At 41.2% G+C, this 23,706-nt stretch overlaps 1 protein-coding gene across 3 annotated transcripts in view; it reads right to left on the reverse strand.

The window, feature by feature from the left end:
* Nucleotides 1–23,706, reverse strand: part of Golim4 (golgi integral membrane protein 4) — an 81,525-nt gene that overhangs the window by 19,747 nt on the left and 38,072 nt on the right. The window contains exons 2-9 of one of the 3 annotated variants that reach the window (XM_059265504.1): nucleotides 18,250–18,324; nucleotides 16,803–16,852; nucleotides 14,900–14,953; nucleotides 13,046–13,196; nucleotides 10,310–10,392; nucleotides 9,470–9,553; nucleotides 4,124–4,279; nucleotides 1,245–1,484 (exon numbers count right to left, since the gene is read on the reverse strand). In XM_059265504.1, coding sequence (XP_059121487.1) covers nucleotides 1,245–1,484; nucleotides 4,124–4,279; nucleotides 9,470–9,553; nucleotides 10,310–10,392; nucleotides 13,046–13,196; nucleotides 14,900–14,953; nucleotides 16,803–16,852; nucleotides 18,250–18,324 — 893 coding nt within the window. Of the gene's footprint in view, nucleotides 1–1,244; nucleotides 1,566–4,123; nucleotides 4,280–9,469; nucleotides 9,554–10,309; nucleotides 10,393–13,045; nucleotides 13,197–14,899; nucleotides 14,954–16,802; nucleotides 16,853–18,249; nucleotides 18,325–23,706 lie in introns of all 3 variants that reach the window. The other 2 variants (XM_059265503.1, XM_059265505.1) reach the window with 2 other exon arrangements.

Raw genomic sequence — 23,706 nt, forward strand, 5'->3', positions numbered from 1 at the left:
AAAGGGCAGAGTTGAGGACCACAGGGCTTAGGGGAGGATGGCCATGGCATTGTGATACAAAGTTTGCAAGGATGTGAGGGGCAACAAGAGAGGTCTTCACACCTACGAAGGCTGAAGCGTCACACGGCTTCATGTCTCAGAGACTAGGTGGACAAATAAAGCCTCAGCGTCACAAAGAACTCATCAGCATCCATGGGCATTATCATTGGGTATGAGTTCAGAGATGGTGAAGAAAGGTCCCTGGCTGCCCTCAATGCCGGTTGACACTAAGTTCCTTTAAAGACACTGGCTGCTTTTGTTTGTTTTGAAGGTCAGAATGTGGCTCAGATGTCAGCGACAAGCCAAGGAGGCAGTTCCTGAGGAGAGACTGGTAAAGGTATTCACTCACGTGCATGTGTGTAAGTGGTAAGTGTGTAGGTGTATAAGTGGCATGTGGGAAAGTGGTAAGTGGTTAAGTAAGCAGTAAAGAGGTAAGAGCTTTTGAGTCATCTTTGACAGCAATGGGGGCAAAAGCTGGCATTGTAACTGGAAGTCAATGACTAGAAGGAGGACTCTTTATCACAGAAAAGTATTTTCACATCAGGATACTCCAGGTGGGACTTAGGCTTCTCTGGGGAGGCACCCAGTTGGGAGCTTCCCTGCTGCACTGGCGGGGATGTGAGGACCAGTCTCTTGTGCAATACTGACAATGGGGAGATATAGCGGTCTACAAGGAGCAATTGCTCTGATCACCAACCACCTTCTGGAGCTATACTGTGCCATTAGTCTTACAGCAGAATATTTAAATACAAGCAAAGAACATTCAGTGAAATCTTTCAAAAACATTTGTAGAGACTGATTCATAGGGAGGCTTCTCTCTCTCTCTCTCTCTCTCTCTCTCTCTCTCTCTCTCTCTGCGTGTGTGTGTGTGTGTGTGTGTGTGTGTATGTGTATACCTCTAGTGTCCTTCTTTAAGTGCTATTCACCTTGCTTTTTAAAAACACGATCTCTCTCCGAAACCTGGACTTTCTAGTTAGGCTAGGCTGGCCAGTGAGCCCCAGGGAGGCATCGGGCTGCTTCCCTAGTGCAGGACTCTAAGAGCACACCACTACATCCAGCTTTTTACATGGAATCTGGAGACCGAACTAAGGTTCTCACGCTTGCATGTCACTGACTGAGCATCTCCACAACCCCATTACGTTTTCATTAGTACCTAAAACCAAAGCCAAATTCCCCATCAGAGAGAACTTCGAGTACCCATGCACCTCAGCTTGAGGGCGGCCATCCAGAAGGTGGGCTGCATCCTGACCCTGCTGATCTCGCCACTCCCGGTCCTGCTCCTCTGGTGACGGATCATGTTCTTCCTCTAGATGCTCTGCCTGCCCCACCTGCTCCATTTCCTCCTCCTCCAGAGCCTTCCTGTGCTCCTCTTCCACCTGACGCTCCTCTGGCTCTCTGGGTTCCACCTGGTTCTGCTCTGCTGGAGCCTGAAATCCTGCTTCCTTCTGCATGGAAGAGAAAGGTTTCTCTTCTGTTCTCCTAGGCGCTGCTTCATGGTTCTGCCACACCTCGTTATTTAGAGACACCTAAGATAAGCACAGCACACATCAACAAACAAACAAACAAAAAACAAAAAAACCCACTTTTTATATCAAAAGTCGTGACATTATTCTTTCAATACCACTTTTAAAGGGCTACAGCATAAGCAAAGTCCTAGAGTTTAGAAATATATACAATTGTGACTTAAAAAAGAAAACAGGTGTGATGGAATGATTTAATTCTCACTGTGTCATTTCTCCTTAAGACAGAAATAATTTAGGTAAAATTCTATCTCAGAGAATAGTCAGTGACCAGGAAAGCGAAGCCTACCAGCAACCATGCATCAGGAGAAAATTTCCCCTAAAGGCAACTTGACTCCAGCTTTCCTTAGAACAGAAAGGAGATAAACAACAAAATCCCAAACCCTCAATCTTCCCGCTTACTGCTTCTGAAAGTTTCTTCAAGGTCAACTGCCTTCTCAACAGATATTGGAAAGGACTAGGATACGATGTAATATTCAGTGGATTAAGGAGTAGGCTGGTTTCTTATTAGCTTCATTAACTAGTAATCAGAGGGACTTGCATTACCAATAGACATCCATGGTAGTTTAAAATAGTTTCAGCTCAACAAGACACAAAATGTTCTTTGTTACAACGTTTCAATTTATGCCAGTGTTTATAAGTGTACAGACACACAGCTGTTGATGTTGGAGGTCAGCTTCAGGAGTTATCCATGTTGGATGCTGAGACAGGGTCCCTCCTTCGGGTCCACGGGCCCACGAATCAGACTAGACTGGCTAGTCAACGAGCCCATGATCCTCGTGTCTCTGTTTTCCCAGCACTGGCATTCTAAGTACATGCTACAATGCTAGGCTTTTAAAATGGGTGCTAGGGATTGACCGTATGCACGTGGCAAGAATTTTGCTGACTTATTTTTCCCAGGCCCAATAAAATATTAATGTTTTTTATTACATCTTCTGTAAACCGAAGTCGGTCTGTGTATTTATTTTACTCTGTCAATACAGAAAACTAAACCAAGAAAAAAAAAGCTTTTTTAGAAAATGTCTTCTCTAAAATCTGTTGAGTCATATCCATATTTTCTGTAAGTTTCCAATCTTTCTTTGATCTACATTAGTTAGGAAGATAAAAACACTGATAGGAAAATCTGTAGTGCCTTTTCCCTCTTCTTCATCAAAAAGAAAGTTACTTCCTTGGTCAGATTAATTTCTTATAATTAGATGCCTTGGGGACCACACCATGAGCAATTTGAAATGGGAAGCCCTACTCTGAAGCTAGCAGGGATATAATTAACACTCTTGAAAAAGTCAAGAGAGTAAATCATGAAGTGGGGAGAAAAGTTCTTCCTTGAATATCTGGGAATGTCTACAGGTGTACATTTTGACAAAGTCTTCCGGCAAGTTTGCTACAAAACTGCCTTGTAGAAAATATTTCTCTCAAGGGCTCTAAGTACTTTCAAACACTGCCATTTATCCCCACTCTGTCCCTGTGAGGAATGTTAGGGGCAGATAACCACTATCTCCAGCTCACAGGTGGAACAAACTAAACTCTCAGTCATCAGACAGTGAACCCAATGAGCTGGAAGTCAGCTTAACAGGACACAGAGTCAAACGACAGTCATGTGATCCCATCCTGCCATCTTAAACTTGTGGTTATAAATCCCCAAGAAAGGACCAGATTGCAAGAACCTCAAGCCTGTTTGTGAAGGATTGCTCTGATGATGCTATAAACACTCATCTGAGAACTCCATCGATGTTGACTTCGTTACCGCCATAAACTAGTCACTCGGAGACAAGACTCTCAACCATTTACTGCAAACCCATCACAGCAAGCATGTGGAGGTCAGAGAACACCTCTTTACCTTCCTCCATTTGGGTCCTGTCAATTAAACTCGGCTCATTAATCCCCGAGGGAAAGGGTCTTTACCTGCTGAGCCATTTGCCAATCCATACAAGTAACTTGTAAGAATTAGTGATAAGTAAGACCATACTGGTGATGCTCCCCTTTTGAAACACACTCAAGCAAGCCTTGATTTTCGTGAAGAACAAGAATAAAGTGGCTCACGGTCGGGTCACATAGGTGTTTTAATATGATTTTGCCATGCTCTATGCAGACCCAGCAGTGTAGCAAGTTCCATTGTATTAATGATAACAGAGTGGGCTGCCACATACAATTCTCATGACATTTAAAACCTTTTCACCTACTCAAAGGAGAGAAAAATCATCTCACCTTCAAATATTCAGATACCAGAGCTCCTTTAACACATGTAAATTTACATAGAGAAAAACAAAGCCAGGAAAGCCTTTCCCAGTAAATGCTACAGCTTTAATTTATCAGTGTTTTTCCCCAGACCAGCTGAATTGGTTAGAAATATAAATCCCCAGGCCAAACCTCAAAGGAACTGAATTGGAAAGTGGAGCTGGGGCTGAGAAGCCTGCATTTAAACATACTGCACTAAGGATGTTAATGTATAAGAACTTCTGGGAATCTGCATGGAAGGAAGAGTGGGCTGTACAGAGAGCATTTCTCCTCCGGACAGCTCCACAGGGCACGCCACCTATCAGGGACCCCCAGGTCACACCCCTCACCTCTCGTAGCTCTCCTGTTGGCTTCTCTCTTATGTTGTAACCTTGTGGAGTCCCGCGGGGAAAGGTGACATTTCGCTGCTCTGCTGGGTCAGGATTTCGAAAGCTCGGAATCCTGTTCAGAGTATCTTTCAGCTGTTTATATTCTGCAACTTGAGTCTGCATATAAATGGTACAGTTGAGAGAAAATTGCACAATTTGATGAGAAAAAGGAGACAACGTTCATAGATTAATTAATTAGATGGGCTCTTAGGTTCATTGGATGACTAGAAAAACATTAAACCTAAGTTTGTTAGCAAGGTTGCAGACGGCCTTCATGCACTAGGACTTCCTCTTTGGTCATGCTTGACCATCTCTGAGCACATGCAAATTAGAGTCAGAATTAAGAAATGGAAAAAATATCCAAGACATGTTAGTTGCCCGGGCTATGTGAGTCAAAATCAGACCTCTGTCAATCATTCTATTATAAACATCATTAATAAAGGACAGCTATGCAATCAATGTTTTATCCTATTTATCATATCATATCAGCTTAAGACTTACATGGTTATTCAAATTGAGACCCATTAACACTATGTCCTGAGTTATAACTTCCAATGGACTATCTATCTATCTATCTATCTATCTATCTATCTATTTATCTATCTACCATTTATCATCTATTTATCTATCTACCATCTATCTACTATCATCTTATCTATCTATCTATCTAATACCATCTATCTACCTACCTTCTATCTTATCTATCTTCTATCATCTTATCTATCTCCTATCATCTATCTATCTATCTAGCTATTATCTATCTATCTATCTATCTATCTATCTATCTATCTATCTATCTATCAATCTATGTTTACCCTCTTCTCCTTAGTTGATTTATGCTCAAGTCAGGTCCTTTACTTGCTACTTTCAAGATTGCTTTCTATACTGTGCTCAGAGGTAGCAGAGAGCAGTGAAATAGGGGGGAAATGAAGCTGGATTTTTATTCATCAATTCCGAATGTCCTTCAGGCTTAAAGTGACAAGTGTGGTGAGTACAGGACTAGGACAGGACTGGAATGCTCTCACAGTGGTGCATCTAAGAATGTTTGATGTGGAACGGGCAACAGTCTGTTCCTTATTTTTTTTTTAACAAACACCTAGAAAGGTAGAAAATAAGCCAATAACTTTAACAAAATCAGTAGATATTGCACATACACACTTCATGTACACTACCACTGTTATCCTAAAACCAGAATTACTGTGTAAATAAACACTTACACAGAACTTCTGTTCCTCCATGACTAGGGAGAAGCACTGTTTTACCTCCTTTTTAAAAAATGTGTGTGTGTGTATGTGTTTTTGTGTACATATATGATATGCATACAGGGTATATGCAAATATGCATAAAAGTGTGCAAGCACATGTGGGCTCATGTATGTGAAGGCCAAGGTCAATATCAGGTGGCTTTCCTCTGTTGCTATTATCTTACTCATTTTTTTTATGACAAGGCTTCTCATAAACCTGAAGCTCACTGATTCAGCTAGGATGACCGGCCAGTGAGCTCAAGGGTCCACCTGTCTCCAACCAACTTGTAGTTGGAACTATGTTTATGCTTCCACATCTGGCCTTTGCTGTGGGCACTGGGGATCCAAACCCAGGTCCTCATGGTTGCATGGGAGGCATTATACTGATGGAGCCATCTCCCAGCTCTGTTTTGTCTCTTCTAGTTTTCAAAGAATGAAGATGTTAGCTACCTAACTATGTATCAGAGGAGTACTCTCTTATAATTTGTATAAAAGTGTAACATGTAGCTGACAGTGGCCTTTACCTCAAAAAAATCAGTCAGAACATTTAGGAATCAACAGTTGAGATCAAACAAGATAAAACCAATGGCATTCACATAGTAATGCTTTTATGTGGTGGGATATATAAAATTCAATTTCCTGCATTCTTTTTCTCTTCCTCCAAGGCAATGGTTCTCAACCTGTGGTTTGTGGCCCCTTTGGGGGTTGAACAACCCTTTCACTGGGGTTACACAAGGTCATCTTCATATCAGGAATTTATTACGACTCATAACAGTAGCAAAAATACATATATGAAGTAGCAACGGAAATAACTTCATGGTTGGGGGTCACCACAACATGAGGTACTGTATTAAGGGGTCACAGCATTTGGAAGGTTGAGAACCCACTGCTCTAAGACGTGCAATCCATGAAGGTAGTCAAGTTGTGGTTTTGATATCAGTGTGTACTAAGGAACATGTTAAAATGCATAGAGTCTGTAGCCTCCAATCCAGAAATTATACTTTTAAAAAACATTTTTTAAAATTATGTGTGTGTGTGTGTGTGTGTGTGTGTGTGTGTGTGTGTGTCTGTGTCTGTGTGTCTGTGCAGATATGTGTGCAGTGAATGCAAGAGAGCCTAGTGGTCAGAAGAGGATGTGGGATCCCCTGGAGCTAAAGTAGTTTAAGTCTCTGAATGTGAGTGCTGAGAAATGAACTTAGGTTCTCTGCAAGAGAGGTATCTGCTCTTAACTGCTAACCATCTCCCTAGACCTAAGCTATTATAGTCCACAAGGTCTGAGGAAGGGCCCACACACCTGTGCTGCTGAATAAATAAGTCTCATCAACACAACTAAGAATGTGACTTTGATACCAGGCACCGGAGTTACAATTTTTGGTGGGTAGGCACTTTTCTCAGGCTAACAACTTAACTTCCTTTTGACCTCAGTTTACCAGTTTACTTAGTTATAAAGGAACACAGGGTATATAATATACTAGATTATGAAGATTTTTTTCATTAATTTTATTATTGTGCAATGTGTGATATATATGTGTGTGTTTCTCTTTGTCTCAGCCTCTCTCTCTCTCTCTCTCTCTCTCTCTCTCTTTGTGTGTGTGTGTGTGTGTGTGTGTGTGTGTGTGTGTGTGTGTGTGTGTGTGTGATTGCATGTCACAGCACATCTGTGCATGTCAGAGGACTTTCTTTCCATGTCTACTGGATTTTGGGGATCAAACTCTGCTTGAAAGGCTTGTGTGGCAAGCATTTTGCCCACTGAGCCATCCATAAGCCCAAGATTACGAAGATTAAATAAAATTCTCAACCATATTTAAAAATGAACCTGTCAAGGAAGAATCTCGAAAGAGGATTTTGCATAAGGTGTAGAAGCCAGAAATAGCAATTTTCCCTTCCTTGGAAATTTGGATAAAGTTCTGATATGATGTTATTTACTGAATGTGTGTACATTTGAAGTTTGATCTCTTTTGTGATGGCAACAGAAGGTTGGTATATTAGAAGGTACTCAGGTCCTAAGGGTGGAATCCTCATAAATGAAGTTAGTGCCCTCATAAAAAGAATCCAAGACAACACAAGAAGCCAGGAACCAACAACCCAGAGGAAGGTCCTCATAAGAGTCTGAATATAGGCATTGGAATCTGGGACTCCCAGCTTCTGGAACTATGACAACTTTGTTGTGTCTAAGCTGCCAGTCAATGATATTTTTTTTTACATCAGCGCAAATTAATAGAGACATGTGACTCTAATTAAGGGAATTAAGGGGTGCACTAAGTTATAGCATAAGTATTAAGACAAAACAAATAAATGAAAAAACAACAACAAAAACCTCCGTAAGGCAGAACTTTGATCACCCTCCAATCAAAATACTTAGAGTTATAAAAGCAGTTAAATATACTAAATAATTAAATAGAAAACTATACATATTTTTTGTGTGTATATAAAATTACTTTTTTTGTTGTAGAATTCTTTCAGGGGTGGGGAGAGGAAACCAGGTGGATTCCTGGAGGTGACTGGAATCAGTGAGTTCCAGAACAACGAAAGACTGTCTCAAAGTGGAGGATGATCTGAGGAATGATACTTTAGCTTGACCCTCTAGCTTCCACCAACAGATGTGTGCACACAAACATCCATATAATAATAATAGAAAGTTCAAAAACTGGCTCAGTAATACTGCTAATGTGCTTAGTGTCAAGAACTTGGTTTGGGTCATTAAACCAACCCTTTTAATTCTATTTCTGCACATTTTCAGATTGATGCTTAGTGTAGTATTTATGACTATTACAGCACAGTGTTCAAATCAGCTTACCCCATTTTGCTCCATGAACCTCACAGAAAATAGCACTTGACAAATCTTATGAAGAAGACATGGAACGCAAGTGTGTGGAGTCAACCACTTCACATATAGGTAAAAATCATCATGAGCAACAAAGTAGGAGAGAGACACCCATTTGACAAAGGTCCCCAAGGAGGGGCAGCTCACAAGGCCCTACCCCTAGCTGAGGAAGCTATAGGCAGCCGAATTCTCTGAGTGTTAGGTTTCCAGTGCTCCACTGTATGTCCCACACCCGTGCACATACAGAAAGCTGAAGTAGGCACAGTGAGGTAAAAAGAAAATGGAGCACATAAAGTTGGGAGGGGGATGAGTTGGGGGTCCAAGGGAATTTGAGGGGGAAATGCTAAGTGAATATCATCAAGCATTGTATACATATAGGAAATTATCAGAGATTAACTTAAAATATTGAAGAAAATTAATGTGAGAGCATCCTTACAAAATTAAAAAGCAAAATGAATCACTTTTATGTTAAAAAAAAAACCCTAGTCCCCTAAATGGAAAAAGAAATGAGTCTTTGAAATAGGTCTGAGACCAATGCATTATAGCTGTTTATAATTTTAATAATAAAAGCGAGTGACTAAGCTTGGCACTCCTAATTCTCTGGCTCTCAAGCTCTTCTCATTTAGATTTCTCCTTAACAAGCTTTCCATAGCTCGTATTTGATTGTTCATTCAGTTAACAGACATACAGCAAGAGCATGGCTTATGTCAGGGGCTACTCTAGTCTCTGAACAAATGGAGATGATGACTCTTTGTTTTCCACTTTTCACTGACCCTTCTGCTTTTCTGGGATATGAATAGCCCTATCTAAGTCCTGTCCCAAAAGGAGTCCATACATACAGCCTGCAATACTGGGAGTAAGGGAAGGAGAAAAGAAAAGGTCTGGGGATGATTTACTTAGGTAGTCAGCATCACACAGCCCTATATCCCCTTTCCTAAGACAGGACCCAGGCCAGAGAGGTGCAAAAGACCGGATTCATGGGCCACGCTGTGAGTGAAGTATCAGAACCTTTCCTGTAGGATGTGGTAGAGGCAGAAACAGTCATGTACCAAAAGCAATGGAAAGTTTATTTAGTAGTCTCTTCGGTGACTTTGAAAAAGCATGCATTGTCCCCAGGATTAGGAGTGCTGTCAGAAGTAACTCTCTGAAGACTGTGCTGTGAAAACCTCCATGCATAAAGGAATTCAGAAGTGGTAAGCAGACCTTCAAAGGACCCAACAACGGCTGCTTCCCTCCTAACCTGAGCAGCAGCCAGTGCATTCTTGTGGTCTTCCAAAGTCACTACAAGCCGTTCATGCTCGGAGAGTAAATTCTTATGCTGTTGCTACACAAAAAAGAAGTTTACACGTTGAGCTGAATTCACGTCACAAAACACAGTTCTTTGGTGCGGGCTCCCAAATGTTATTTGCTTGTTGTTGTAGCAGCATTTGTTATAAGTTTAAAAAAATCCCTAGAGTGAGGTGTGATGTATGGGGTATTCTGAAATCTATCAAAAGGGCTACCCAAATAAACCTTTCATTAGTCATCATCAGCTTTGGTAAATAAAAACCATCTTAAAGTGTAATCAGCCAATAAAAGAATGAGTTCAGTATTTTTTATACAAATATTCAGACACCCTAGGCCACTTTTAGTTTATGATGCTGAAGTGGCAAAAGTATCAGATATACTCCAGGTACGCAAGCCTATGGCAGTAATCTGGGTTTGCAAAGCAGATCAATTGGGAATTAATTTAAAAGAAGAAAAAAAACTTTATTTTTATTTTTTAAGAATGTGTGTGTATGTGTGTGTGTGTGTGTGGTGGTGGCGGTGGTGGTGGTGGTGGTGGTGGTGGTGGTGGTCATGGGGTACGCATGTGAGTTCAGTGTCTACAGAGGACAGAGGAGGACATTGGATTCTCTGGAGATGGCGATATTGTTGGTTGTGAGCTATGGTACTAGGAGTCAAACTTGGTTCCTCTGCAAGAGCAGCAAACACTCATAATCTTTGAGCTATCTTCTCAGCTTCCAGGAATGACTTTTGAAGCCATTCTGCAAAATAAAAGAGACAAGTTCCCTAGAGCCAAAGTCTGATTTCACCTTACCTTGACATCTTGAAGCTGTGTGTGAATGTCTTGGTGTGCTTTTCTTAGTTGTTTATTCTCTTCTCTCAAGTTATAGACAGTTTCTGTTTTATAACAAGAACAATCATACATGAATACTGGGAATTCTCTAGTTTTATATGTCATTATTTGAAACCTGAAAACTTATTTAAGAATGTGTTTTGAACTTTAACAGTAAAATACTCCAAATCAACAAAAGACTGTATTATATTGGTGCACAGCCTGGGTTCAAAGGCTCATTGCAAAATGACCTGGTTCATTGGCTTAAGGCTCTGGAAACAGGCTATGCATTACATATGAAGTCAACAATGTTAATCACATAGGTGTTGAAAATGAAACATTGCTGTTAATAAACGAGCCCTTGGGACTAAATGTACGGGCAGGTGCTCTCTGATTTGAGGATCTTTACCAATGAAAAATAGTTACGAACAGAACAGATTCTTTCTCATAGCATGAATAATTTTCACATCCCCTCACAAGGTACTTCAATTAGAGACAATAGAAACCCTCCTTAACTGATAGCCTCTAATTTTTTTTTACTGCTATCACTGAGTTCTTGGTTAATCTAAATTCTACTCTGAGTAGGTCTTTTCAGAGATAAAATGTGAGAGTGTGGAATCAGAGTGAGCACCTAAAACCTTCAGTTCAGTTACCAGCTTCCTCTGGCAAATTCTAGATCTACCTCTCTAGTTTTAGAAATTCTATCATTCCATGTGTCTTACAAGTACTATTCAAACACATAAACTTAGTGGTTTTTGAAAATTTTGTCTACATAGTCTTTTCCATATTTGAATATTCATCAGTGTTGAAAGACGGATCTAAGAATATCTGGCAATATTAGGCCAATGATTTTGTAGCAATACATAAATAACATAAGGGAAGCTGAATGCTGGCAGGGTGATTATATAACTTATTTTGGAAGAGGCAATGCTGTGAGAAAGAAAGGGGGCACGATTAACACATGAGCCAGGACAGCAGGCATTATATAAATCTAGACTGCCCCAGGCAAACCGTGCCCGTACAGGGATACTTCAGCAGACAAGGCTCCATCTCTGCAGGGTATGTTAAGCTGTGAAGGAGAGTTTCAGTCCCCTTGGACAGATTTACTTTCTTACCGCCCCTTCTCGACACCTGGGCACAGGATTTATGTCTACATTTGGGGGAAAAAATATTAAGAACAAAGTAGGACCGGGCCTTCCCATCACAGTAGATTTTTCCAGAAGTCAAAACAGGACACCACTGGCCATCTCTAAGGACCTTTAGTGTACTACAGGCTGTACGGGGCTTTCAACACTTGAACTACCTCAACTTGACTAGCTAGTTGTGAATTTTAGTTTGTAAACTTATTGGCAGTGGCTTCCATGCCTTCCCTGGGTTTCTGCCAGCAGCAAGTTTTGCTCAGCACCCTCCAGTTCTTCATATGTTAAAGAAAACAAGACACCTGGCTGCCTGCCTGCAGGTTTATGATGAGAATTCAGTAGAACCATCCACTGGAAGGATTTCACCTGGTCCTAATACATTACACAAATGTGTTATCAGCTATTATATTCATAATAATCAAGAGCAATTATCTAAGTTTCCATGCTGTCAGCCTTCCTTGGGAGAGATAGGGAGAGGTCTAGATACTCTTCTTGTGTCGCATTAAGCTACCCAACATTGCCTGCGCTTCATCACCTAGCCACTGCTGCCTTTTATCGATCACAAAATGCTTTAACTTTGTTGCCTAAACCTTTTACCCAGAGTCATGTCTTAGTTCCACTTCGGCTTCTGGGATAAAACACTTCTAGCCAAGGCACCTCAGGGGAGAAAAGGTTTACTTTACTTCACAGTGCCAGGTTACACTCCACCCCTGTGGTGAAGTCACAGCAGCAGAGCTTGGTACATCTATTCACACTGCATTGATAGTCAGGAGGTAGAGAGGAAGCGAGATCTAGACTCCGCTCCCTCAATCATTTTCATTCAGTCCAGGACTCAACCCATGAAATGATGCTGTTCACAATCAATTTGAGACACTACTCAACTCAGTTTCGGATCCCTTCAAGAAACTTCTTCCAAAAGTTGATTCTGCAAGTGTGGTTTTTCACTTTCTATCTCTCCTAAGTGGGGTGTGTGTGTGCGCGTGTGTGTGTAATGTCTTTTCTTAAGGATGACCAGCTCCCTAAGGCATCCCACCTTTCCACTTATGTCCTGGGTGCAAAGTTCTGAGGCTGAAATACCTTAGTAGTCAGAATCACATACATGTATCCTCCTATTTTCTGTAGCTCTGATTTCTTCTATATGGACTACCAAAATTTTACTATATATGTATCTTGCATTAAAAGTAATGAGAAAGAAGATGGAGAGATGGTTCAGAGTTTGAGAGCACTTACTGCTCTTCCAAAGGATCCTGGTTCAATTCCCAGCACCCACAGGGCAGCTCACAACCATCTGTAACTCCACTTCTGGGAGATCTAATGCCCCTTTGAGGCCTCCAGAAGCATGAGGAATGCTAACAGGCTAACAGTGCATAGACATATGTGCACACGAAACACCATATAAATAAAACAAGAACTATAGAAAAAAAAAACCCAATGGATTATGTGCATAAGAGAGGCTGCTAATCAGTGTGACTTCCAAAGTTAACTGCACTACATAATACAAAGACCTCCAAGGAGCCCAGCACCTGTGTATAGCCCTGTTGAAACAGTGGACAAAGGCATCTCTAGCCCTATCAAATACCTTTCAGCTTAGAAAGCTCTTGCTCCTTTTCTTGCTGAAGCTGCAGGTATCTCTGCTTGTGGTCATTGAACGTTCTGCTGAAGTCTTCCCCTTGCTTTCGATGTTCCTCTTCCAAGTCACTGTGTTGTTTCTTCAGCTCCTCATGCTGACTCTGCAAGATGAATACTTGAGCAAAGACGCGTTCTCGAAATCATGCGAGAGTCTATTTCTTGGCGGCATGGCCTTTCTCTCATCAGAAGGAGACAGTGAATGAAAGAGTGAGTTCAGGTAAGGTTGTGTTCTGCATGGCCTTTCTCTCATCAGAAGGAGAGAGTGAATGATGGAGTGAGTTCAGGTGAGGTTGTGTTCTGCATGGCCTTTCTCTCACCAGAAGGAGAGAGTGAATGAAGGTTTGAGCTCAGGCAAGGTTGTGTTCTGTTTGTGTAGTTCCTTTTTGTTTCCTTTCCTCTTCAATTGAGACCAGGGGAAAACACAAATCTCCCCTTACTTCTAAACGTCACTAAGAGGAAGAAGCTAGCGTCAGAGATGAGAAAGGGTGGGGTGGGGTGGGGAATCTGAGGGTATTCCTTGGATTCAAATTACTGTAGAAACAAAGTACATTAACAATAAAACTTAACCTTAGCCATTTTGTGTATTTTCTGGACTTAACAAGCAAGATCAAGGCTCCACAGTATTCATGGGACGATTCAGGGCAACTCTAAGCTTAAGCTACTTAAATCTGAAAATGCTCAAGACTGTTTATAGGATAGTATTTGTACATATTCACTTCCATGTTTCAATCATTTCTAGATTGCTTATGCTACCTAATTCACCATAAATACTATTGACTGCAATACCAAGAAAAGGCAAGAGACAGTCTGATTATGTTCAGTATGCACTTAATTCTCTGCTAGACATCTTAGAAATATACAAAGGCAGGGCTTTTGACCCCAAAGGACCACTTTATTCCATATCTCTTTGATTTTCAGTGTTCTAGTAATCCAGTTTGAGAGAGAGTGGTGGGTGTAGAGGAGATGGAGCAGGAGAGGGAACTGACTCTCTTCCCTTTGGGGAAAGTGATGAACTGTTTCTAGAATTAATTTTTATTTATTTGATTTTACATTATAATTCTACACAGACATCACGAGTTATTTAAATTCTACATTCTCCAAATAGTTATGTGGAAGATGCCCTGCTTGAAGTCATGGACTGCACTCTTGAATGTGGGAGAGGCTCTCTGGTTTCAGTGGAAAGTGTGTGCTCTGCTGATGAGAAAACATAGAAAACACTGAACTAATACATGGGCAGAGACCATGGCAGGATTTGCACACAGCGCTGGACGCTCTGCTACTCCTCTCTCCCAGCTTGACAGAATCAATGACTCTCTCCCTTCACTTTTTTTGTGGTTTTGGTCTTCCTGACACTTGATAGTGAGTTTTACCCAGGGCCCAAGGAAGATATTTAGATAATAAACTGTGTTCTTGGGCTAGATAAAAATACATCTCTTAAACATTAGCAACAAAAAGGAAGCTTTTGAGTTGTACACACTCCAGTCTGTCTAACATAAAAGAAAAACCACCATGAGAGACCAAGTAAACAATGAACTTTAAAGATACCAAAGAGAACAACGTTTAAAAAGTAGGACCAGAGAGCCCAATTATTGAATAAGAAAATGGGCAATATATTAGCCACCGTTTTTGTATAAAGGTAATAATCATGTTGAGGAACTAAAACTACAATTTTTAGCCAACTATGACTCTATATACTAAGTCAACTTTCTACAAACCTTCTCTTTTATTACATTAATGATGGTTAATTAGTTCAAATATTGCCTACTCCTTTCTTCATTCATACAGGACACGTTAGGTTACTTACTTTCAGCATCTGATGCTGGACATTCAGTGCACTGTATCTGCTATTGGAATCTTGCTGTAAACAAAAAGAAAATCAAATCAACAAAAGATAGCTGATCTGGGTATTTTGCCAAGGACAGCTTGACTCGCTTAATAAAAGATTTTCAGTTTTGCTTGGTAAGCTAATATAAATTCTCTGATAGAGACGGTATATCTTGAGGGCCATCTCTTTTCTTTCTTTATTTAGCGGTATTGGAGATTGAACTCAGGGCCTTGCAAATACTAGGCAATCACTCTACCACTGAGCCACCCCCTAAGAACTCCTATTTCTTCATTTAAGAGCAGAAACAAGGTTTCACTTTTCTCCTGGGTTTGTTAGAGTTAGTAACGTAAAGAATGGGAATAGAATCATAATGTGATGAGTGGACAGGGCTCTTAGAGAGAATTTGGTTCTGTTTCATATGATCTAAAGAAGCCTAGTGGCCCAGACACACAGTGCACTTCTGAAAGTCACCATTCTGGCTAACTACAGAGTTTAATGCCCAGGATGGTTAGGAGGGATGGGGGATACACCAATTAAGAGCAGGCCTCACAAACTCAGCATGTCTTAAGGGAGGAAGAGAAAGACCCTTCTTTCCTCAACTGCAATGGGCACTCACATAATCTTCATTTTACCACCAGGGTGAAAAGGCAGAAGTGGATCAAGTAGCAACCAGCAGCAGAGTGGGAAATGGAGCCCAAATTCATGGTGGCTGAACTCTCCCTTCCCAACCCATTGTTCTAGACCATCCCTGCAGCCTAAGGGAGCAGAGCAGCTGTCCACACCGGCCTCCCGGTTTCAACATCCTAGGCTGCCACTCTCAATCAACTTACTGAAGACACCTGGAACCTTCGGTCTCCCTTCATTCCCTAGGCTGATTTATCTTTACAGGGCATACCCCTGCTGTGCTCTGTCACCACACAGGTGCGCACCTGTGTTTTCTTTTCATAGCTCCTAAAATAAGCTACATTTTTGCTTTATCATCTCATCCCCTGACTTTTCTTTTCTTTTTTTTAGTTTATAAAGAAATTATATTACAAAATGCACAATCATATGACCGTATGCACACAGGTCTGGCTGGGGCTTCTAAAAGCAAGTAGGAGTTGAAAGCTGAAAGCTTCTCCCAGGCAATCCAAAGAACTGACTTTTCTCCATTTTGAAATCCCTAAACACTAATGTTTTATTCAACTAACACTCATACATTTTTCTAGTGTTAAGAGAAAGATTGGCTTTTTGCCAGCTGATTTTAACTTTAAAGTATTTTTAAATGCCAACATCATTCATTCTGTCCATAATTCATTCTTCAGATACTTGCAAATGTCAGCACTAAGGCAGATCTCCTGTTTGATAGGATTTTGTAAAGGCAAACAGAAGTCTTACATGTCATAGAAAAGAGACACCTCGAGCAAATAAAAGAGTGAATAAAAATGACCCACCCCGCTGGCCACACAGACTAGCACATATCTGTAATCCCAGCACCAAGGAAGTAGAGGCAGGAGGTAGGGGCAGGAGGATCAGGAGTTCAAGGTCATCCATTCCTACACAATGAGTTTGAGGCCTTCTTGGGGAGAAGAGAACCTATCTCAAAACTCCAGAGCTAAACCAATCAACCAAACAAAGCCTTCACTTCATATGACACAGTGATGCTATCTCAATTTATCACTAATCATCATTGATGTATCCAGATGCAAGAAAAGGTAGGTTTTAAATGAGCAATGCTTCAAGTTTTCCTCTTAGGATTTCTTTATTATTTATTTTTGTAACAAGAATGCATGTTCAACCTACAATGCTAGTGATCGATAGAGAAAAATTTTTACAGTAATATTTTCATCTCTCTCAAGGTTCATGAAAATACATTAAAAGCCAAAATAGAGCAAAGCCTTACCCTTCCTTTGTTTAGTGTTTCTTGTGCTTCTAACTTATAAACAAGGAAATCTAGGAAAGATAAAAATGCAGAGAAAGAAAGTAATAAGTTAATCCATTTAAACATTTTTAAACATCCATGAGAAAAAAAGGTATACTTTACTCAGACGTGCAAAAGTGTTTCCAGTTCAAATTAATGTATTTAGTGATTTATGTATTTCATTTTACCTCTGAAACTTTGGAAAGCGGATGACAAAGCATGCAGTCTTCCGATTTCCCTTCTCTCTGCGAAGCCTGCATCACCAGAATCCGTGTTTGAATCAAGTGACTAATAGCACACTTACAATAGCACTGTGAAAAGCTGCCTTTGAAACTGAGAGGCAGCGGGTGCATCTGGAGACAGGGTGATTTATCGCTACCCACTAGAGGGCACACTAAATTCCTTCAGGAACTGAAAAGACAATCAAGCCATCTAAGCCCTCTTCAATGCTCTGAAAACTTTATTATCCACTAGATGGCTCTATAAAATCACTCTGCAGTGGAAGACAGGGCAAAGATAAGTCTCAGAGCATCTCTCAGGATTCTGAAGTCTGCTCAACCCAAGAGCCAGGAGAGCATTGCATGGTATCACGCATCTACCACGGCACCTACCCTTTTATTCCACTGACGGAGCCAAGAGCTTAAATTCTGAGACTCATCACAAAATGTAAATAAATAAAAAATAAGAATGCAGATAACTTTCAGTTGCTAGATGCTGGAATGCATGCTTTCTTAAAAAGCTCTGACAACATTTGACAGCATTGCCAGTGTTGCCTGTTAATTTCTGACTGAACAACTGTGTCAGTAAAATTTTTTATGAAATAATAACAACTGCTTCATTCAAAAGATTCCAGGTAGTGGGTCAACTCACTATGCTACAGACGTAAGATGGAGTGTACGAAACGTGTTCTAAACAATGCATATTTTCCCAAACCCAACTGTGGACAGAGGCTTGATGCATTAGAAATACACCTATGTAATGTAGAAGGGAACTCATGTGTTATTTCTGAAATAATTTGTGTGCCGATGTGCGACCGTCATGAAGGCTGCCGAAGCAGAAGCTTCTAAACCCACACTTGAGCCTCTGATGCAAAGGCTTCTCTGTGGGATGGAAGGAAGTAAAGACCCTTGAGTCATGACCTGGATGATAAAGCTTGCACATCTTCCACTTGCTATCTGACTTGAGCTCCGAAAGAAGAAACGGCTACTTCCCCGTCACTGAGACTATATAAAATGTCTGCGCCACGCCTAACACATCTATTGACAGCTCTTTCTCTGTCCACCTATAGCACTGGCTTCAGGCTCATTTGAGAAACAACTCAGCAACAACAACAACAAAAATACAAAACTGAAAAGCATCCTAGGCCAAGTAATGGTACATCAAAGAGGGGTAGGCGGAAACCAAAGGACACAAGCTCACATTGTCTTACCTTCCTTTGCTTTCTTGTGTTCGAGCCTTTCTTTTTGCAAAGATTTCTCTAATCTTGATCTGTGTTCATATACAACTGGAAAAGATAGAGTTAAATTTGTCAGAGAACTAAGAGGTCCAGGGTAAAGTTAATAACAATTTTAAAAACATAAACCAGTATAAACATAAACCAGTGCCCACATCCAATTAAGGTAGAAATATAAAGTTTCACATCTGGGGTAAAGAATAAACAGGTGGATGTATTCAAAGATCCAGATTCTGTGCAAATAATATGCACAAGTAATACATATGGTATTGGGCACAATTCCAGGAGGACTCCCTAGCCAAAGCTGATATGTCAGTTAGCCAGCAATTCCTTAAGATGTCTGCTGCCTCTTAACTATGCATTATGTCTCTAGAAGGCCCACCACATCTTTTCCCAGTCAACGGCGTCCACTTGCAAGACTTCAGCCCCAGTCCACACAGGAGTTGCACCCTCATACACATCCCCTGCAATCACTTCCCTGGCAAGTGCCAGAAGAGCATTTCCCTGTCAGTATCTCTTATCTGCCAAGTCAGTGTGCCCTGCATCTCAACCAAAAGCAGCTGCCATGAAAAGCAGCACGCTACTATGATTCCACTAAGAGGAGAATCTCTTTCCACTTCCTTCATGTTGGAGCTAACACGTAAGAGAAACACAATGAAAGAGGATGGAGAGACTCCCCTAAGACCCCAAAAAAGTGTCCACAAAGAAAGAGTCAGTTCACTCTCATCCACGAGAGCACACAGATGTCCATTCTGGAAAGTCTTCCCGCCTTCTATGCTCTCTGTTTATTCAAATACTATGAAGAAGTCAGACAAGACATTCTTGGAGACTATGGAGGAAGACAGGCCTGTGGAGGGAACAATGCTCACCACAGCTCTTAATGCAGTGGTGGATACATATCTGTAGCAAGCAGAAGCTGAAAGTGAGAGACATCTCACCTTGGAATGAATGAAACATGATATATTAGACTAGACTAGATCAGACATAACAATCAACAAACTAATGCCACGTGTATAGGTATACGCTATTGAAAATTTCAGGGGCACTTGATTTTGTTTTAATTCCCAGTGGAGCCTGAGAAACCACCAAATGTGTCTCAGACTTTATCTGGGAACAGAAGCCTCAGCTGCAGAGTGGTTGGAACAGGCAGTGAGGGCTGGGAAGAGGATAAATTCAATTTCAGATGTACCCTCCAACTCGTGTTTGTCCAGCATTATGTCAACTATGATCTCATTCTCCGGCAAACTAAGCCAATTCCGTTATCCCGTTCTTCGATCAGACCCAAGCACCCCTTGGTTACATAACAGTTCCATCAGCTTTGGTCAACAGCTGTCTATCTCCAACACAAGAACTGTCTCCACACAACTGGCTGCTGCCAAAGTTGTCAGGATCCCAGCAACCCCCCTCCTCTTTCTCCTCCCATGAGCCTTTGCTGCTGACGGGACTGCCTGGCCCTCTGCCCTCTCTATCACGGCTGCTCTCCTTCCTCTGTGGCCTGGATTTGAACTAAAAACCCCACCCTGAGGGATTTTCTGGAACCAGAAAGGCAGGAAAAGGTAAATGTTATAGTAGTAATTATGATATGCATATTGTTTATCCATTGGCAATAATATTGGCCTATTTCTTTTTACCTGGAAAAATCCCCCTGAAGAGATGGCAAGTAGCATTTTTCAGTTCATTAGAATCCGGAAGCCTATTTTTCCATAAAAATTCATAGGTAGTAAAGATAAGACCAGACAGACTCTTTAAGTCCTTCTAGTAAATGCAATCATTATTACACACACACGCACGCACGCACACTTCTTTCACTAGGTATTTTCCAGGTTTGCGAGCTAGCAATTCATCTAAGTGTGCTTATTGTTTCTGTTAGAAGAAAGACTGCTAATCAATCCTTGTCACCTGTCCCCGTTTTCTATTTATACTTCGAAGTCAAGGGCATCATTCAAGATGGACTAAAGCTACACAATGGCATATAATGGATATTCTCACAGCACCAAGCAAGTCTAGTGGAGGAAGTTTAAAACAATGGCTCAAACCTGGCATTCAAACTCTTTAATCTGATGCAAGCCTACACAGGAATAAGATTTGAAACATAAGAACTCATGAAGAACAAATAAAATAAATAAAACTCTGTAATACTCGTCTCCTCCCAGGCTTGTTGAAAGAGGATGTAATATTTTCCATGCAGCAAAGAACAGAAAGAGGGTTTAGGAGTTTAAAACAACATGCGAGCTTCCGTAGCCATTTGGCATTTAAACACTGTCTTTCATCTAAAAGTTACAAAAGAAATGCTGTGTGCATTCACTTCTGGGAGAAGGTCTATTCTCAGAAGTTCAAAGTAAAATGCTCCAACTCAGAATTGAGAAGCAACTCTGGCCGGGGCTGGAGAGACCGCTCAGGGGTTAGGAGCTCTTGCCGCTCGGGAAGGGGACCCAGGTTTGGTCACCAGCACCCACATGATGGTTCACAGCTCCTGGTAACTCCAGGTCCAGGGGATCAGGATACCCCCTTCTGACCTTCACAAGCACTATAATGCCTGTGGTTCACATAAACACATGCACACAAACACTCAGACACAAAAAAATAGATAAATATTCAAGAATTTAAAAGAAAGCAACAGTCAAAAATCCTGCAGAAAGCACGACCAGATGTCTTGACTTCTTAAACCAAGGGACGGAAACTGCTTCTTTAGCAGATCCAATAATAGCCCATGAGTTTTATGTTATTGTTGTTTGTTTTTTGATTCCCCTCCTTCAGATCCTCCTACAGTACAACATTTTGCCAAAACTTGGTTAAGAGTCACATAGTTCAACCGGTGGAATAATTAAGGTTTGTCAGTAATCCAACTTTAAATGAATACATTTAGAATTTCAAAAATTGTGGCTATAGAAAGACAGCCAGTTAACAAAAAAGAAGAGGGGAAATAAATCCAAGGCAATACATATAGTTCTCAGAAAAGAATGTCGTAAAGGCTTGTGGGTAAGTTTAGGACTAAAATCAGGTATTTGTGACAATCTGTGTGTGAGTGAGTGTGTTTCATACACGTTTCTATGGATGTGTTTGGGTGCACATGAGCATGTAGAGATGAGATTATAGATATCAGGCATCTTCCTTCACAGCTCTCCATCTTGTACTTGAGAAAGGACCTTTCACAGAACCTGAAATCTATCCACTCAGCTAGGCCAGCCAGCCAATGACCTCCAGGGGATCCACCTGGGATACCCCCAAGTTAAGAGATGCTCCCTTGGCCCTGGCTCTTTATGTGGGTGCTGGGGGATTGAACATAAGCCTTCACGTTTGTGGAGCAGGCACCTCACCAACCCAGTTCTCTCCCCAGCCCCATGATGAGAGCCTTTCAGAACCACTTTGACCTGTAGTCCTAATTCACTGTAAACGGGGTAGAGGCCAGCCCCAGAGCCTTTTCTCTGTGCAGATGATGGTGGCTTAACATGAAAATAGCATTACAGGTGTCTTTCTCTGTTATATTTTCTTCTTGCTTTAGTAATTTTACTTCACACAAAGTCTGAGGATGAATATAGAAAACCTAAGAAAATCCACAGCAAACAATAAAGGAACGGAGGACGTAACAGCTACCATCTGGTCTTCATACTGGACCTTTCTTAGAGATCCCAGGAGAGTGAGAAGGCACCACTAAGGCAGATGCTAAGGTCTGTCCTCCTGGTTTCTCTTTTAGATGACTCCTACACTGTTAATGTCAAGCATTTTCCTCTGTGCATTCCGAGTTCAGACTGCTACAGTTTGGATTTTGAGCGTGTTCCAAGACCCAAGTGTTAAAGGCTCAGTCCTGGAGTGACACTACACGGAAGGTGGGGAACTTTTAGCAGGTAAGACCTAGTGAGGGGTCCCTTGGTCACTGAAGTGTCCTGTGAAAGTGATTTCTACCTGCTTGGCTATCAGTGAACAGATTTTTTTTTCCACCACCACATGCCAAAAAACCAGGGCCAAGCATTACAGACTGGAACTTTCAAGACTGCTCGCCAAAACAAACCTTTTCTCTAGATAAGTTAATTGTCTCAGGTATTTGTTACGGTGGCAGGAAGCTAACACACATATCTTCCAATACAACCTTTCCTGCTTGATTTATAATTTATACTTTAATTTAGTTATTATCTAACTCCCCTTATATTCAAGGCCCAGACTTGAGATAGTGCCTTCTCCTCTCTTCCGTTCACATGCCGAATGACACCCAAAGGCCTCAAAAGGCTCCTCCTTGTTGTTCAAATTCCAGCCCCACATCTTTCTTGCTTCTTCCTGAACACGCAAGATGCACATTTAACTCAGCAGCTTACCATCCTTTTCTTGAGTACTAACTGCTTTTTCTTCAGGTACCTGCATAAACAGTGCCTGCCTTCCCTTCACCTCCTCCGGGCTGGGGAGACGGCTAAGTAGGCAGGAGGGCTTACAGGACAAGCATGAGGACCCATCTGGAAACCCCCTTAAAGGAACAGAGACCGAGCCGGTGGACTGTTTATGGAAAGTCTTCAAAGCTGAAAGGAAAATGTCTTGCCACGTGAGAGTCTTGCACTGTCCGGGGCAAAGCTACGTTTTCAAAGACATGCATGGCTGTTCAGGCACAGGGGTTAGAAGTTTATGAGCTGTGGTAATAGAAGCAAAGCTACTCCAAAGAAAGATATATTGTATATATAGACCTTATACAGGAATCTTCTTATCCAGCAGCAGGATTTCAGCCAGACCACTTCAAAGTATTTCAGGAAGATAACGGAGGAGAGAAAAAGGAGAGAGAAATAGGAGGTGAATGAAGGGCGGGAGAGAGGGGTTGTTTCTAGTGTTTCAAACCTGTGCAGAGATGCACACAGACCCTCTTAAGATGGGATGGGCTAGACCTATGTTGTGGTGTGAATGTAAAATACCCCAACTAGCTAATGATGACCTTTTGGAAGACTGGAAGAAGAGAGCTTCACATGCCTGCCCCACGTGCTGTCTGCTCAAGGCTTCCTTACTGCACAGCCAATGTGCCCAACTGCCTAAAATTACTGTCCACAAGCCTTCTCTAGCATGATGGGTGGTGTCTCCTTGAACATTGGCCAAACTAAATTCTTCATTTTTCAAGTTGTTTTTTTTTCAGGTATTTGGTCACATCAATAAGACAAGTGTCCAATGCAGTATTAAGGGTGCATGGATTTTATAATGAAATAATGGATCTATATTCTTCACAACTGATGTGCTTGAAGCAAGCCTAAAAGTCACCTAACTTTTTTTTTTCATGAGAATTTGCCAATTGGTAGGGCAAATAATTCTACCAAAGATGGAAAGTCAGTATTCAAATACCAGCTCCTCAGTGGTTTCTATGTTATAAACAAATATTTATTGAGTACACATTACATGCCAGGCATTGTTCTGACATCTGGGACGGTGTCATGAACAAAATAGATTTTTGTTTTTTTAAAATCT

The sequence above is a fragment of the Peromyscus eremicus genome, chromosome 6 (assembly GCF_949786415.1).
Source record: "Peromyscus eremicus chromosome 6, PerEre_H2_v1, whole genome shotgun sequence".
Classification (NCBI taxonomy): domain Eukaryota; kingdom Metazoa; phylum Chordata; class Mammalia; order Rodentia; family Cricetidae; genus Peromyscus; species Peromyscus eremicus.